The sequence below is a fragment of the Podarcis erhardii genome (genome assembly GCF_964252035.2).
Source record: "Podarcis erhardii genome assembly, chromosome: 9".
Lineage (NCBI taxonomy): Eukaryota > Metazoa > Chordata > Lepidosauria > Squamata > Lacertidae > Podarcis > Podarcis erhardii.
In genome coordinates, this window is record NC_138512.1 from 65901425 (window position 1) to 65919552 (window position 18128).

The window sequence follows — 18128 nt, forward strand, 5'->3', positions numbered from 1 at the left end:
GTAGTGCAGTTTTGGAAACAAGGTTTCCTCAAAAGTGAAAGTTCAAGCAAACTTCCAGGCCTTGATTAAAATCCAGTAGCACCACCAGGGGCCAGATAAAATTGCTTTGGCCCAAAGAATATCATCTGGCTGTTCCTCTCCTACTGCATTAAACAGTGACATTGTCCCAGATTCAGAAATATTGTCTTGCGTACTTTGCCATCTGGCTGCTTCATCAATCATCTTCTTAGGCACCTATTACTACTTTCTCCCATAAGGCTACTCTGATATTGGCAGCACACTGGGCACTGTAAAAAAAACAGTGTGCTGAAAAATAATTTGCTACTCAGAGAAAAAAACAATTACTCATCTGGCGAATGGGACACTTTATGGAAGTTTTCCAGGCAGAATAATTGCGACAAAGGAGAGACAACAAAACCAAACTCTTTCCCCCTCCATTCTTTTTCTTCCTTTCTTTTTTAAGTTTATAAGATAGGCTCCAAGAGGATGTGCCTTCTTTTCAGAAACTTAATAAGATTGTGGCCTTAGCTGGAAAATGCCATGTCTGAGGATGTCACAGTGATTTTCACTCCGTTTCCGAAGCCATTTTGTACACATGGAACCTCCACATCCTTCATGCGCATGCAGGCTTGCTCATGCCTTCTGTTTTTTTTTTTATGTGATTAGGTTGCTGTTGAACCTGCCTTAACTAACATTCCTATAGTGTTCTCCAAGATCAAACAGTTCGCAAGATCATCTACCCTGCCCCACAATGAAGCTGCCACACCTTTTGTACATTTTGTTCTGTAAAGGTAAAGGGACACCTGACCATAAGGTCCAGTCGACTCTGGGGTTGTGACACTCATCTTGCTTTACTGGCTGAGGGAGCCGGTATACAGTTTCCGGGTCATGTGGCCAGCATGACTAAGCCGCTTCTGGCGAACCAGAGCAGCGCACGGAAATGCCATTTACCTTCCTGCCAGAGCAGTACCTATTTATCTACTTGCACTTTGACGTGCTTTCAAACTGCTAGGTTGGCAGGAGCAGGGACCGAGCAATGGGAGCTCACCCCGTTGCGGGGATTCGAACTGCCAACCTTCTGATTGGCAAGCCCAAGAGGCTCAGTGGTTTAGATCACATCGCCACCCGCGTTTTGTTCTGTATCTAGTCCTATATTCCCTGCTCTGACAGTACTGCTCTCTGGGGTGATGGCAAGGCCCCTGGCTGTTTTGCAGCGTGCCCCCAAACTCCTGCATCTTTCCCCACTATAACTTTTTTCAAAACAAAACAAAAAAAACAAAACAAAAACCACTGCTTGCAGTTTGCGTCATCTGTGAAAGTCAGGGAATAGAACCAGGACTTTGGGAGACCAGGATTCAAATCAGCTGTTCAGCCACAAAGCTCACTCTGTGACCTTGGGCCAGTCACTGCCTCTCAGCCTAACCTGCGTCACAGAGTTGTTGTGGGGTTTAAAGGAGTAAGGGAAGAACCATGTATGCCACCCTGAGGTCCTTGAAGAAAAAGGTGGAATGAATGAATCTTTGTCATGGCCAGTGCCCCATTTATTTTTTTAAGGATTTTACTTCAGGCTCTCCCGTCTTTCCCACAGTCTGCTACGTGATCTTTTTAGCTGGAGTTGCCATGGGACAGATCTTGTTCTTTTTGCATGCAAAAACTGCATCTACCGCAGCGCTGTGACCTTCTCCCCAAGTTTGCTTTTAATGCATTCATTTTCTGATAAACCTGCAGAAAGCAAACCCCATAAACATCCCATTAATATTTTCTTTAGCTTTTGCCCTATGATATATTAATTTAAAAAAAAAATCCAGGGGGGAGGTGTCAAAATTCCCAGTACACATGTGTCATTTGCTGTAAGTGAAGAGCACCAGAATTTCCATCAAGCACTCTAGAATGTTTATAGGTCTCCATGCTCCATTATGCCTTCTCCACACTTCCTGCACCAGCTCTGAAAGATTTCATATAATCATAAAGGAGATGATTGAATTCCCAAAGCTACATGATGGGCTGTAAAATGGGCCTTTCACTCCGATAAAGACCATTCTTTCTGACTCTAATCCCACTGAATTCAGTCAGCTGTAGTTTCTCTCGCTTGTGGACTGTTGTAAATGTTGACAAACTTTTCCTATTCTCTTCTTGCTGTAAGGATGGAGAAATTAATACTTAAAGAAGCGTAAACTGGAAAAAATAATAATTTCAAAAATAAGGGAGGATTGCCCTTTAATAGATATTTGGATATTGTGCCCTTTGACTTGTAAACTATTGCCCCAGGTTATTTTTTATTTTTATATTCGGCACTTCCTCCCTAAGGCTGGCAAACTGATATACAATTTAAAACCAAAACCAAAGCAAAACCATTCTAAAACAGATTAAAACATTCTGAAAACAATTACAGTTAAAAAAACATTCTTCCATTCAGTGATCTTGAGCTTCTCAGGAAGAGTGTTCTTCAGCCACCAAATACCTGGGCAAATGGGGATCCTTTCAAATTCTTCCTGAAAGTTAATAATGATAGAGAGAGGTGCACTCTTTGGGATGGAGGGAGGGCATTCCACAACTGGGGAACCAGCACTGAAAAGGCCTTGTCTTGGGTCAGTGCAAGTCGGGCAGCTGCCCAGTGGTGGCACCACTAATAAGGCCTTGCCTGCTGATCACGAGGTCTGAGGTAGTTGGTAAGGTAAAGGACCCCTGGACAGTTAAGTCCAGTCAAAGATGACTATGGGGTTGCAGCACTCATCTTGCTTTCAGGCCGAGGAAGGTTACGTATGTCTGCAGACAGACATGTTGCCAGCATGACTAAACCACTTCTGGTGCAACAGGACACCATGATGGAAACCAGAGCACACGGAAACGCTGTTTACCTTCCTGCCTCAGTGGTGCCTATTTATCTACAGTCATACCTCGGGTTACAGATGCTTCAGGTTGTGTTTCTTTGGGTTACAGACGTGCTGAAACCCAGAAGTACTGGAACAGGTTACTTCTGGGATTCGGTGGTCGCACATGCGCAGAAGCACTAAATTGCATTTTGCGCATGCGCAGAATCACAACCCGTGCATGCGCAGACATGGCACTGCGGGTTGTGAACGCTGCGGGTTGCGAACGTGCCTTCCGCACAGATCATGTTCACAACCTGAGCATCCACTGTACTTGCACTGGCATGCTTTTGAACTGCTACGTTGGCAGGAGTTGGGACAGAGCAACAGAAGCTTACCCCGTCACAGGGATTCGAACTGCCAACCTACCGACTGGCAAGCCCCAGAGGCTCAGTGGTTTAGACCACAGTGCCACCCATGTCCCTAGGTAGTTGGTACTGGTATTTTAGGTGCTTGGGTCCCAAGCCATTTGGGCCTTTATATGCTAGTACTTGTTGGCATCCGTCTGTCTCGAGAGACAGTGGAGTGCGTCTCCAGGGGTGAAGTCAAACCACTGCATTAGTAGCACCGAAGTGACTTCCCTGGAGCACAAGTCTGAGCAGTGTGTATGGAGCTCCTGGGTTGCCCAGAAGGTAAGACCTCCCCCCCACAGCCTCACTGTTGTTGTCCAAAGGAAAGCAGATTAATATGTTTGGCATGAGCTTAGCTGCAGGAAGGAGGTGTACAAGGCGCCATTCAACAGTCTTAGGGACTCCACCCTGGATTTGTGTAGGGTTTACAGTTTAGCCTTTTCCTCTCCTGAAAATATCCCAGAAGGCAACAGAGGTTTAGGGTCAGGGTTTTCCTTCTCCTAGATGGGCTACCTTCTCAGGCTGATGAGCCCCATCTGTCGCTCACTTTCCTCGTCTACAGTATGTGCAGAAACCGCCTTCTTGACCATTGGGCCCACTATTTAAGTGGCCTCAAGGCCTTTCAGTGCATCTCTGTCTCATTAAATCATACAGGAAGCTCAATTTCTTTGAGACAGGGATAAAGCGGCTTCTTCTTCTTCTTCTTCTTCTTCTTCTTCTTCTTCTTCTTCTTCTTCTTCTGTTTGCTTCTCTCAGCAATTCTTTATCTTTGGTCATGTTGACAATCTTCCTTTGTAACGTATACCAATTCTCTCAAGCCACAAATGGAGACAATTCAATGAAAATGGGCGGAAGGTCTCTAAAAACCATTGATGTTTTTAATAGTTTAACATCAATGCTCCGTGAAGTTAGCCATTAAAATGTTTAAATTGACCTTGTCAAGGTCACTTGGTCTTTGTTTTGCTTGAGTACATTCTGTCTGCTATGAGTGGCCGTTATCTCATGAGAATGACCATCCTCTGCAGGATATTTCCGCTTAATTATAGGTAACTCGTTTAGAGGATGTGTTTGAAACTCCCAAATAAATGTGACCGTTCAAACAGAAAATATGATTTCCAAGAAGCAATTAAAAATATGATGGTAAATTAAGAGTCACATGGTGAACAAAGAACTTTGAATTTTCCACCCTGAATTCTCCTCAGGGTGCAATCCTGCTCTCTATGCACAGAGGATAGAGTGCAGAGGCTCCCTCCATTCTTGGTGTGCATGACACTGGGACATGCAACATTCTACCTTCATGCTTGTAACCTGTCAGGGCAATCAAGCAATCAAGCCTAGGTGCCTTACACTCTGTGCCACCAGATGTCAAGGCAGGAGTTGTGAGCAGGTAATCAGTGACTCAACAAGGTATCAATGAAGTTAACTCTTCATTCAAAGAAACAAAACAGTGCAGGGTTAGTGCTCACAGGGTTAGTCTTCCCAGTAGGTCTTGCCTCAATGAGGCAGTTGCGAGGACTGAAGGTCCCCGCTTTCCAACAGTAAGTCTCCTCCTAGCCCAGGCCCTTCCCAAGCAACTTGAGACTTCTCTGCCTTGTCTGTCTTTGCTGTTTGCCAGTGTGGTGTAGTGGTTAAGAGCGGTAGTCTCGTAATCTGGGGAACCGGGTTCTCGTCTCCGCTCCTCCACATGCTGGGTGACCTTGGGCCAGTCACACTTCTCTGAAGTCTCTCAGCCCCACTCACTTCACAGAGTGTTTGTTGTGGGGGAGGAAGGGAAAGGAGAATGTTAGCCACTTTGAGACTCCTTTGGGTAGTGATAAAGCAGGCTATCAAATCCAAACTCCTCCTCCTCCTCCTCCTCCTCCTCCTCCTCCTCCTCCTCCTCCTCCTCTTCTTCTTCTTCTTCTTCTTCTTCTTCTTCTTCTTCTTCTTCCTCCCTCTTCCTACCTCCCTGGGTTCTGGGAGACCAGGATGGAGGGAAGCAGGAGGGGGAGACACCAGGGTTTCTTCAGCAGCCTGCATCATCTCTGCCTTTTCGTCCCCCCTCCTCTCCAGCCTCTGCTTCTGCCTCTGCCTCTGCTTCTGGACTGCTCTCTGCCACAGCCTCTTCATGCTCACTAAACCCTGTTACTTCTTCAGCTTCCAACACCTCTTCCTCCTAGTCTCCTCCCCTTTCTCCCTCTGATCACCACCAACCCCTGGTCATGAGCTTTCTTCCCTTGTGGGTTTCCCAGCTGGTACCTTCTATAATTGTTCCTCAGCATCCAGCCAGTCCATGACACTGGGACAACTTTCATGCTTAGGCAATACTTGCCAAATCTCTGCATCACCCATATGGGTTCTTCATTCCAGCCATGACCAAGGGTCTCAAGGGACCAATAGGGGCCCCTCCTGACTGAATGCAAGTCCTGCTCCTGAGTGCAGCCTGAGCGGCTTGTCTGATGGTAACAATACAGATGGCCTGGCCTGACCTCATCTGTTACAAGACCTGTGGTCTGCTTTTTACTACTGGTATATTCTTGCCACTGGCCCTTTGCTTCTCATCTACCCAACTCGGTAACCAGCCACCAGCCCATTGTCTATGTCTCTGTTGTCTAACCTCAGTCCGTATTTTTCTGATCTGGTCCAGGCTGTCTTTATCCACATCTCCTGCCTCTGGTCCATTTGGCCCTACAGATGCTAGCTGTAGATTGCCACAAAGGTAGGCTCCAGGCCCAACAATACTGTGTAAAGGCAATTGTGTTTTTGAGTACATGTGAATTTGAAAGCTAGGCTGAGAGATAATGGCTTCTTCAACGCTGCCCAGTGAAAGCCCCATTGACAAGATACAGATAATAACAACCGACCTGGTGGCACAATTTCCCAAACAGGTTGGCCTCCACCGACTTAAACTTTATGAATAAAACTTTACCAGTTCTCATTTAGGCTCTAAAGTGCATTAGGAAGACAGAAATGTTAGAGATCACCACAACTATGTGGTTTTAATTATTTAACAACTGCTGTTGCTGCAGAATAATTATCATTATTAATCACTTCTATAGCCTGGTTAGTGTAATATACTTTGCTGTCTGTATCTCATTCATTATTATTGATAAAGCAATTTATTTCCTTGGGTTAAGGATTAACTTGCTCTCCCACACAACTGATGTTATTGGGTGATGGGAATAGCCTCCTTGAAATGGAAGGTCCTTTTTCTGAATAAAGTAACAAAACAGATTTCAAGGAAATCCCTATATATGGGCTGTACTTGTTTGAAACGTTGTCAGTTGAGAGCACAAACTTGTAATTTATTATTATCCCATCCTTCTCCATCAAAGATGGACCCAAATAAGATAAAATAACAAACTTTGCCAAGGCCTAAGGGGCCACAAGGCAGAGATTAGTCAGGCTGGTGCAGAGTCATGGATGTCTTTCCCTCCGGCTGTGACAAGCTCCCCTCCTCCCAGAACCAGGAGAGGCATGAAGAGAGTGGAGAAGAAGTTAGCATCATGTAGGTGCAGTTTCAGATTGCTTTGGGAAAGACCCAAGAGAGGAGGAGATATAGGCAGCTGTGAGAAGGCAGGGACCTTCAGTCTCTGCAACTGCTTCATAGGAGCAAAACCTACCAAAGAAGAGTTGCTGTGCTCATTAGGCCTGGCATTCCTGAGCAGACCTTGCTGCTTCTAATAAAGAGTTAACTTCACTAACTCAGTGTGATTTATTGCTGGCTTGCTCCTGACATCATGACTTGCAGAGCAGTCTTAACTATGGAAAGCTGGTATAACTTATACCAACATAAATCACACTGGGATCAACTACCTCTATTCCAAACTCTGTTCAGGTGGAATTTGACTTACACCACCATTTTCGCAGGCTAAATTTTCCTGGTTTGCTATGTAACGTGACTGAGATGAAGGTGGTTTGGAACAGGTGTAACTTTGTCCTGTCCTGCCATGCCCCTTTCTGAGGACTTATACCGGTGTAAATCCCACTTGCTGAGTTCTAGTTGAGCCAGGGTCGGGGATATCTTGAGCTCCACTGAGGTGAGGGACAGATCCTGAGAAAGCCCAAGATCTGCTGAATCGAAACCTTCCAATCCTGGTGAATCTTGGCACAGTTATCCTCCTTTCTTGGTGCACCATGTCACTTGGCTCAAATGTTTAAAGCTTTCCATCTGCTCATAACTTTCATTCAGTGCATTGATTCTCTGCTTATATCATGTTGTATTATGGATCGAGTAGACTAATCTGTATCAAAGCAAGGCAGGGCGGGGAACGAGCAGGTTATTGGCTGTGTCTTACAGAAGGCTGTTGGTCTAGATCAGGGCAGGTGGCTTATCCAGGGCCCTGCAAAACTTCCTCCTTCCCCAAATAAGATTCACCATAATGTGGCAGTGTAGGACTGCTCAGGGAGAAGGAAGGACTTTTCTGGACTGGACGTGGCCCTTGAATCATACATTGTCTTTGATCCTTCCATCAAAGAGTACAGTATACTGCATTGACTCATGGTTTAGCTCAGCCTCTCAAACTGGTGTCTGACACCTCTTTCATGGTGAAGCGAGTCCACCGGCGTCTTTGAGATTTCATTAGCTAGCTAGGAGATAATACAGAGAAACCGTGCCTGCAAGCAGAGCTCTCCTTATTACGATCAAAGCTTCCCAAATATGAGCAGCCCATAATGAACAGATGGCAACCTGGCTCCTGGCACCTGCAAGGCACAGCCTCAAAATGCTCTTTTGGCTGCTCACCAACCTGCAAGTGCTGCTAATAGTACCGATAACACAAATAAAGGGTGCTTAGGGTGCTTTCCCCAAAAACAATAGAGGAAAACTCACAGGGCATTAAAGTAGTACGATTCAATTTGCTCTGCAAATTTGCTTTTTCTCGGCCTCTTTTGTCCTCCTGGCATTCCTGGATGGTTCCTCTCCACCCGCCACCCCCCTCTCTCCTCCCTTCTCTCCCTTGTAAATACATATTCCTGCTGGGTGGCTTGCAAAAATAAATACATTCAGAAACTCTAATGTAATTAAGAGGAAGCTAATTTTGGCAATTAGCCAGGAATGTATTAACATGCTGCGCTCAGTCTGGTTGTGGGTAGAGTGGCCCCCCTCCCCTTGCCCCCTGAAGCACTATTGCAAATGACAGAAGCCCCTCTTCTCTCTGCCCCTCCCTCCCTGGGTGTAATGACAGGCATCTCCATATGCTACCTTTTGCATTCTGTTTCATTACTCAGCACTGCTTTTATCCTAAAGAATACTAGGCCAGAGTCTTGGGAAGGCGACAAGGCAAAAAGCACTGCTGGTGTGTAGTTTCTGTGCTGTTGAATAAACAGTTAGTTGAACATTGAACATTCCTAATGCATATACAGTGGACGCTTGGGTTGCAAGCAACTCCTTTGTTTGCCCCACAGAGAAGTCCATCCTTTGGTTGCAGTAGGAACTCGGGTGTGAACATGTTAGACGGGACTTTAAAGCTCAGGGACCAGGGCCCCTGAAGGACTACCTGGTCCCTCTTCAGCCTACTTGCAAACCAAGATCTTCACTGGATCACCATCCAGTGTTATGGAGCAGGTGGCAACTGGGGAGAGGGCTTCTCGGCTGTGGCACTCTCCTTTTTGAATGTGCTTCCCAGCTCATATCAGCACCAAATACTGTACCTTATTTCCCATGGCTGAAAACTGCTGTTGAGCTTGTCTTTCTTGCTGTGTTTAAGAAGCTCACTTTGCTATTGTTTTTATTCATTTTTTTTAATTGTACAATAAAGAAATGCTTGCAAATAATTTGTATAAGATTACCATAAATTAAAATCATCATATGTTTGTATATTGCCTTGGTATTTATCATTCCAAAACATAATGAAAACAGCTCATTTTTCCATAAATCTCTTTGGCTGATTTATGTGAGTTCTCTTAAAGTAAGTTAATTTTATCATGGTTAAAACAGACCATGTTTTCTCAATCCCATCTAATAAGGATTAGATTACTCCTTTTCCAGTTCTTGGTTATAATTATTTTTGCAGATTGATTTTGTTCTTTTAATTTTGTGTGTCACCCTGGAAACATTTATGTGGAGAAGGATGGGATATTAATTTATCAGACTAATGCACATATTTTAAAACAGGAATATATTAAGGGAACTGGGAAAATAGAAACATAATCCCATAATATGTTGTGACTGCTAAAAGTGGGGCAAAACTTCCTCTGGGTTTCAATGTTGAATCCTCTAGTCTTTTCGGAGGGCTTGATATGATCTGAAGGGCCATTTCTTATCTGAAATAAGGTTTGAGAAAGATCACACGAAAGTCATTAAGAAAGCTGGCTGTCAATGTGAAATTCTTTGACAACAAGTTTGAAATGACAGGGCAGGTCACATTTTAGAGTCTTGAGTGTCTGTTTTGCCTCATTGCTATGCTGATAGTTTACTGGTATTCTGTTTTCTTTCTTTTCCTCCGCTGCCCTCCCCTCCCCACTTTGTCTCTGCGACAGGGATTCGGGAAACAAGTGGATGTGTCATATATTGCCAAATATTACAACATGAGTAAAAGCAAAGTTGACAACCAGTTCTACAGCGTGGAAGTGGGTGACTCGACCTTCACAGTTCTCAAGCGCTACCAGAACTTAAAACCAATCGGCTCTGGGGCTCAGGGAATAGTTTGGTAAGTTTCTGCAGGAAGTGTTGTCCGTGCGTATTTATTGATTTGCGTGTTTTCTTTCCCCTCTGGTTGTGAGTGGGTTACGCCGTCTGTTGTTCTTCGTGATTTGCTACCCATGAATGTTGCTCAGGGCTGTGGTAATTAACAGGGAAACAGCAAATGATCAGAGATGGGGGAAGGCCTGGTGGATAATATCCTACAGCTCTGTGGTTCTAGTACAGCCTTCTCCTAACCAGCTGGTAGGAGTGGTACCACTCAAAAATGGAGGAAGGTAGATTAATTGTGTTTGGGGAACCTTCATCTGTGCCCTGCCCCCCCCCTTTTGCAGGAGTTGTATAATTCATCACTGGAGGAAGGCATCCATGTCTCCATTGTGAGATCAGAAACAATGGTCCAAATGTGGACAGTTCTAGCTCCATTTTGAAACACACTCCTGATCTTTTCAATAAATATTCTTACTCCTGTGAATAGCAGCAATGGATTCTCCTGCACGTGGCATGTGGAAACAGCACAGAGTATGGTTTCTCTGCAGTAGCAGTGCAAAGAGCATCTCAAGCGGAACTAGTAATTTCTCCTCCTGGTGTTCCAAAAAAGAACATCAGATCTGCCAAGCAATAAGTCTCATCCTGTATCATTTTGAAGCTGTCAAAATTGCAAGGTTCCCGAGCTGATGTGACCATTAATCCTCTCTCACATAAAAACAAGAAAACAAGAAAGAAACCCTGACATTTCAGTGAAAACATATGAATATCATAAGGGCAGCATTATAAAGCATGGGGAGCTAATAAATCTTGCAGTGTAAATAATCAGATCTTTTGTGGTTTATGTAAGTCTTTCTTTGATTTATTGTTTGTCGCTGTATAGGTTGCCTTTTCCTTTCTCCACGCTCTAGATACTGTTTTTAAATCCTTGTAGGCTTTCTTTTCTTTTCTTGGTAGATCTCGGTTATTTTGGTTTGTGCCCCTCCCTTTCTACTGTTTCAGTATAAATACCGTTGCCCATCTTGACCTCCACATCACCATTAATTGAATGGAAATGCTATGCAACTGGGAGCTATGCGACTGGGAGCTATAATAATATATAATAATAATAGTAATAATTTATTATTTATACCCCGTCCATCTGGCTGAGTTTCCCCAGCCACTCTGGGCGGCTTCCAATCAAGTGTTAAAAACAATACAGCATTAGATGTTAAAAACTTCCCTAAACAGGGCTGCCTTCAGATGTCTTTTAAAGAGAAGATAGCTGCTTATTTCCTTCACAACTGAAGGGAGGGCGTTCCACAGGGCGGTGCCACTACCGAGAAGGCCCTCTGTCTGGTTCCCTGTAACCTCACTTCTTGCAATGAGGGAACCACCAGAAGGCCCTCGGTGCTGCATCTCAGTGTCCGGACTGAGACGCTCCTTCAGGTATACTGGACCGAGGCCATTTAGGGCTTTAAAGGTCAGCACCAACACTTAGAATTGTGCTCGGAAATGAACTTGGAGCCAATGCATATCTCTCAGGACCGGTGTTATATGGTCTCAGCGGCCGCTCCCAGTCACCAGTCTAGCTGCCGCATTCTGGATTAGTTGTAGTTTCCGGGTCACCTTCAAAGGTAGCCCCACATAGAGTGCATTGCAGTAGTCCAAGCAAGAGATAACCAGAGCATGTACCACTCTGGCAAGACACTCCGCGGGCAGGTAGGTTCTCAGCCTTCGTACTAGATGGAGCTGATAAACAGCTGCCCTGGACACAAAATTGACCTATGCCTCCATGGACAGAATGACTCCCAGGCTGAGCACCTTCAGAGGCACAGTTACTCCATTCAGGACCAGGGAGTCCCCCACCCCCACCCACCCCCTGTCACCCCCAAACAGTACTTCTCTCTTGTCAGGATTCAGCCTCAATCTGTTATGTGACTGGGGGCTATGCGACTGGGGGCCACCAGAAGACATTGGGTTGTATACAAGGAAGTCATCCTGTTAGTACAGGATTTTCTGCCTGTGCGATGCCACTTTCCCACTCTCTCCTCCCACCCCTCAAAAGATTGAGTCTGTAGAGTCTGGAGAAGCCCCCCAGAACATCATGTGTCCAATGAGTGTGCGCGCACATGTGCCTAGCTCATGCCTGATGGCTTCCCCTTGACCTCCACAGAACGTTTGTGTGGAAATCAAGGGCCCAGCCAGCAGTCTTAATCCCATCTCCCCTATGGTTACCAGATTTTTTTCAATGAATCTGGGGACACTTTTATTTTTATTTTTTTGAAGCTGAGTAGCAACAGGGAGTCGGTAGTAGGGATGGTGAAGCAAAAGACCCTGGGCCCAAGCACACATGCATATTGTATAAAGGTGACAAGCCCTTCTTTCGCACCGTGTGAAACATAATTGTGCAGTTTTTTAAAAAACTGAGCAACAGCGCGCTGCCCGCCCATGACTTCCAAGCCTTCACTGATCTCCTTCCCCCCTTTTTTTGACAGATCACGGGAAGCTTGGGAGTCACGGGCGGGCGGCCATTGCCCGGGGGGGGGGCAGCCTGGTAGTGCAGTTGGCTCTGGCTGGCTTCAGAAGCTGCTCACTGCCCTGGCACAGGAAAAATGGTGGGCGCCACAGCAGCGAGCGGCTCCTGAAGCCAGCCAGAGCCAACTGCGCTACAGAGGCTGGCTCTGGGCTGCCACGTTTCCTGGGGACAGATTTGCAAATCTGGGGACATCTGGTAACCCTAATCTCCCCCTCTTCTCCCACCTCACACGTTGTACCTGCCATGCTGGCTTTCCTGAAATTCTTTCTCCTCGTGCCCCATTTAATTCATTGCAAGGGGAGGTACAGTAAATATATATAGACAGGAAAAGGCATTTGAAATGATATTGGTGGTGGTGGAAGCTGAAATCCAACTAACATCATGGCTGGTCTGCTAAATGTTGCATCCTCCTCTCCTTTTGGGGAATGACCCCACCCCACAGTTGTTTAACAACATTTGCCAGCTCAGGCTGTGTTGTCTCCTCTGGTTCCTAGGGTCTTGGGCACAGAAAAAGTGGAGGTGTCCTTTTATCTCCTGCTTCCTGATCCTTTTAACTGGAGATACCTGGGATTCACTGGTGGAGGAAAAGTAGTGGGGGGGGGGTGCACCGCCCCGGCAGCACGATCCGGGGAGGGGTCCATCACGGCTGACCCCCACCCACGCTGGGTGCCAAGCTCCGCCACTGCTGGGAATTAACTTGGGGGCTTCTGTGCTACAGCACAGTGTCCTTGCCAGTAGGCTGGTAGGATATTGCACTGTTTCTGTCTCAGGCACTCAGCTTTAGGACTTCTTTCCCACCTGCTGGCCTTCTCTTGAGCTACAGCTGCCACCTCTAGTTGAGATTCCTTCATTGCAGGGGGTTGGACTAGATGACCCTCGGAGTCCATTCCAAGTCTACAATTCTATGATTCCAAGGGGACATTGGAGAGAAAGGGAACAGCTTGCAGGAGTACGGCCTAAGAATCAAGTACGCTGACCACTAATTATACCATCTGTTTCTTAGATGCTTGGCTGCTAAATGATCCTTCTGGCAGAGGCAGTAATCAGCCACCACAAATTTGTGCCCGAAAAGAGAACCGAAAAAGCAGCAAATTGTGTTTAGGAACGTGCCATATGAAAGCTTTCTACTTCTAAAAAAACACTAGGAGGTTCTGCTGCTTACTGAGGCAAGAGTCCAGGGATAAAAGTCCTGCCAAAACACCACAATACCCCAAATCCTGGAAGACTGGTGCAGAAATACTCCAGATCCTTTCCTATACCCAAATGCTACATTTTGCAGTTTAGATTCTGAACTAGGTTCTTTAGTTTGCAATGCAAACCAAACCCAACCTAACGTTTCTGATTAATAGTACTGTAACACAATCCATTCCCTTAAAGTAGGGCAGAGAGGGTTGTGTGGAAGCTACACCATACATTAAAAGCGCACACAGCAGATATTTGAAGTACGTGACTTCCCCCCAAAGAATCTCGGGAACTGTAGTTTGTTAAGGGTGCTGGGAATTGTAGCTCTTTGAGGGGAAAGTACTGTTCCTGGGGTTCTTTGGAGGAAGTAACACACTTTAAATGTGTGTTGTTGCTGTTGTTTAGTCGTTTAGTGGTGTCCGACTCTTTGTGACCCCCTGGACCAGAGCACGCCAGGCCCTCCTGTCTTCCACTGCCTCCCGCAGTTTGGTCAAACTCATGCTGGTAGCTTCGAGAACACTGTCCAACCATCTCGTCCTCTGTCGTCCCCTTCTTCTTGTGCCCTCCATCTTCCCCAACATCAGGGTCTTTTCCAGGGAGTCTTCTCTTCTCATGAGGTGGGCAAAGTATTGGAGCCTCAGCTTCAGGATCTGTCCTTCCAGTGAGCACTCAGGGCTGATTTCCTTAAGAATGGAGAGGTTTGATCTTCTTGCAGTCCATGGGACTCTCAAGAGTCTCCTCCAACACCATAATTCAAAACTTTAAATGTGTAGTGTAGTGCTTTCTGCATGCGCTTGCATGTAGATAGATAGAAGGCATTGAGAATACAGAGCCAATGGGGCTGCCTCTATAGTTCTTGCTCAGTTCAAAATGTAAGCTCATGTTGAAATTAGTTGCTGATTGTGGATTTAGCATCAGCAAGATTATTATTTGTTAACACTGACCAAGCAGTATGAAAAAGCGGTGTCCTCTAGAATAGGATTGACTTTCTTGCTTTCTCAGTTCAGCAGCGATGCAGTTTTTGTGCCAAGAGATAGTGAACAGCTGCTTTCCTCTCCACTCATTTCTCCCACCCTCCTCCCCAATTGGAAGATGATCAAATACAGTGTTGTTTGAATGGAACTGGGCATCAAGTGTTAATTGGGGCAGCTGGTTCTGGTATGTGTGTGTGAGAAATGCCGCTTTGCTATCCTCATCATGTTTTGAGTTCAGAACAACGCTAAAAGTGGCAGTGGCATGTTTTCAGGAATACCCTGTGATGTGCTCTTTACAAATCCCATAAAAATGCAGATGTTTATAAATGTTACAAGGGAGGAGCGACAAAACGTTGCAGTGTGGAGTGCGCCCTGTTCAGGATTCCAACCCCACTATTGCATTCCCCTTCGCAAACAATATTTCCACATTCTATCACTATTGGGCACACTCAGTCCGCACTGGTCTGCCCCTGTAAGCTTTTTTTCTTAAAAAAAATAAAAAAAAAATTGTTCAAGCTTTGAGCATAAGAGCATAAGAAGAGCCTGTTGGATCGTCTGTTCCAGCATCCTGCTCTCACAGTGGCTGACCGGATTCCTGTGGGAAGGTTGCAAGCAGAATATGAGCGCAACAGCACTCTCCCCACTTGTGATTCCTCGCAATTGGTATTCAGAGGCATGCTGACTCCCAACAGTGGAGTTCAAATGTTGTTATCATGGTTAGTGGTTGCAGTAAATGTGCAAGTCACTAAAAATCAAGCCTGAAAAAGAATCCAGCAGGGAAACTCTCTTTGGAACAATACATTGTCCCGACCCATAAGTATTGTTCAAAACTTTACTTGCAGAACTTTTTTCAAAACAGAACATCAAAGATTCATCCAAATAATTCCATACAATATCTTGTGCATGTTCATCACCGGATGAGCATCCTATAAGAAATAACTTTACTTCTTCCAGAAATCAAAACTATGTCTCTCTGCCTTTCCAGCCTGCTTTAGCCTGCATCCTGCCTAAGGCTATACAGCTCTTGTAAAGCCATTATCACATCCTTTGTCGTCTCTGAGGCTCCAGAGAAAAAGGAACACAGAGCTCCCTTCAAGAGGGTGATTTGCAATTGAATGCTTCAATCATGTGATCTAAGGTTAAACACCCAAGAGTTGGAGCAGAGAACTTTCTCAGTTAATCAATAACTCAATTAGAGCTCAGAGAGCTCTTAGTGTGCTGCCATTGGAAAATCCCCAATGTTAGCAACACACATCCAGGCATTCACCATTTCAGTGTCGAATAAACAATTGCACTTAACAGAGCATGTGTAGGGAACCTTTGCCCCTTCAGATATTTCTGAACTACAGCTCCCACCATCCCTTGCTCTTGGCCATGCTTGCTGGGCCTGATAGGAGTTGCAGTTCAGCATCAGCCGGGGGCCAAAGGTCCAGGGCATCTGCCCTAGAGGGACAGAAGTTGTACCAGACACATCAATGACAACAACTATGACAACTACCTCACCTGATGTGGTAAAGAGAAACCAAGGGCAGGGAAAAGGCCCATCTTTATATGAAATAGAAACACTGGAACAAGAGTTATGGCTGGATCTCTTAAGACTTTGACTTGTAGAGCAATAAAAAGAAAAGGTTGACCTGTAATTATTTGACAGATCTTTCCTTCTATTTGATGAAGCCTCTTTTCCAGCTGTTGCTGATGTGATCAAGGGGTAAAAGAAGTGGACACATATTTCATATTTATGCCTTAATATTTCATGCCCTTTTTTTCCCTCTGGGAAACAGAAAGATTTGGGATCAGGATGCAGCTCTGTGAAATATAGCATTTGGGGAACGCAATCTCTATGGGAATAACTTTCCATCCTTGCAGCTTTGTCTGGCACAGGCAAAAATAAAGAATTATATTGCTTGTATTTATAGTTTCTGTTGATGCATCGGAACTGTGACGGAAAGAAAAGTAATTTAACAGTTTCAGTTTCAAGTCGCAGGTCAGGTTCAAGTTCTGAGTTTTGCCGAGTTTTGCACAAATTTGTCAGGTAGCTTTTTAAAAGAATTAGAGAAATCCCTGGGTATCTAAACTAGTGGGGATTTTTTTGCCACATCTTTTGGTAGGGAATTCCCTCTGTTAATTCTGTATTCCTTATGCAATATCACCTTTTGCAAGGTGATATTGACTTGCTCTTGCTTGGGGTACAGCTGTATTATCGGATAATATTGTAAATTGCAAAGAAACTATTCTTGGGCAAGGAAGCGGTATCTGTATTACAAAAATAGGAACATACGTGAGTGGGTCCGGAATGTACTTTGCACAGATGGGAAGGACTTTGTTCCAGCCTCCTCCCTGCCCTGGGGAAAATGGACAGTGGGTTACAATTTTCACAGGATTAAATGGCAAAACGTTTCATAACTACCCCATCTTTGACATTATTTAGTTATCTAAATGCACAGTTATTATAAGTAGGATTGCAGCTCGATTAAAGAAATTATAATGAAGTCATCAACCAATCTGCTGATTAAATTTGCATATGGATAAAAACAACTTTCTTCCCCTATTTTGTTAGGGGGAGGAGGGGGGTTTCCAAATCCTTTGCGAGGAAGAGCCTCCTCTTGGTCTATGATATTAGTTGCTCCAGAAGGAGAGGAACAGTTTCCACGTGTCTCAAACTGGCCCTTCCTAGTGGCAGAGACACAGGCTCTCAGCACGTGGACCACAGCTTTTACAGCAAAAGATCTCTCCACTATCTCCTTTCCAAGAAAGATTGGCCAACACAACAGTCAATGAAAGGCACCAGAGGGCAGCCATCACATTTTCCCAGGACCATTTAATTTGGGGAATATTTGTTGTCAAGAGTGGCTGGGGAAACCTAGCCAGATGGGCGGGGTAGAAATAATAAAAAATGATGATGATGAAAAAACTTTTAAAATAAGCTTTTTTGTATTCTGCATTATATAATAAATAAATAACATATGATTAACATTCATGGCACACATGATTGTTCTCAGGAAGGCTCGCAAGGGACCACAGGGTTGAGAGGGAGATCCACTCTCAGAAGCCCCCTCTCCCAGTGGTCCACCACCATTGCCTCCCTCTTCTGTTGGCAGAGATGGCAAATGAGGACATCCTGGGGACATGCTGGGCATAGATCAGGGGAGATTTGGGTTGTGCTGGGTCCAAATCCTTCTTATTCCAGAACCACGCCACCATCTTAGAAGGAAAAGTATGTCATACGAGCACTGGAGTTGCCATACTAATTTGCCCAGCTGAGCTCAGGATTTGACCGCCACCAAGGTGTCCCCCTCCCTTGCCTTCATTGAGTTGTTGTCTGGGACTGGGCAGAGGAGGAATGGTGGAGACCATCTCACTAGCCTGACCTTTCCAAGGAAGAGGAAGAGGAAGAAGACAGTATAGATTTACAACAGGGATTTGAAGGAGTCACAGCTCAGAGGCAGATGAGGGGAAAAGTCGGAAAATCATGGGAGAGGCAGAGCAGCACCCGGCTGACACATTGTCATTAGAAAGCATTCCAGACCCTCCATCTCCTAGAACCCGGCGAGCCTTAAAAGTAGGAGACCAAAGAGTTCCAAGACAGAGGGCACTTAACGGCACCCATAGAGGAGGTGGTGAGAATGA

The 18128-nt window shown here is 45.2% G+C and overlaps 1 protein-coding gene across 8 annotated transcripts in view; it reads left to right on the forward strand.

Moving 5' to 3' along the window:
- The window catches only part of MAPK10 (mitogen-activated protein kinase 10), a 231044-nt gene that overhangs the window by 131482 nt on the left and 81434 nt on the right, over window positions 1-18128 (forward strand). For all 8 annotated transcript variants that reach the window (XM_081877012.1, XM_081877013.1, XM_081877011.1 and 5 more), the window contains one exon: window positions 9680-9849. In XM_081877012.1, coding sequence (XP_081733138.1) covers window positions 9680-9849 — 170 coding nt within the window. The remainder of the gene's footprint in view (window positions 1-9679; window positions 9850-18128) is intronic.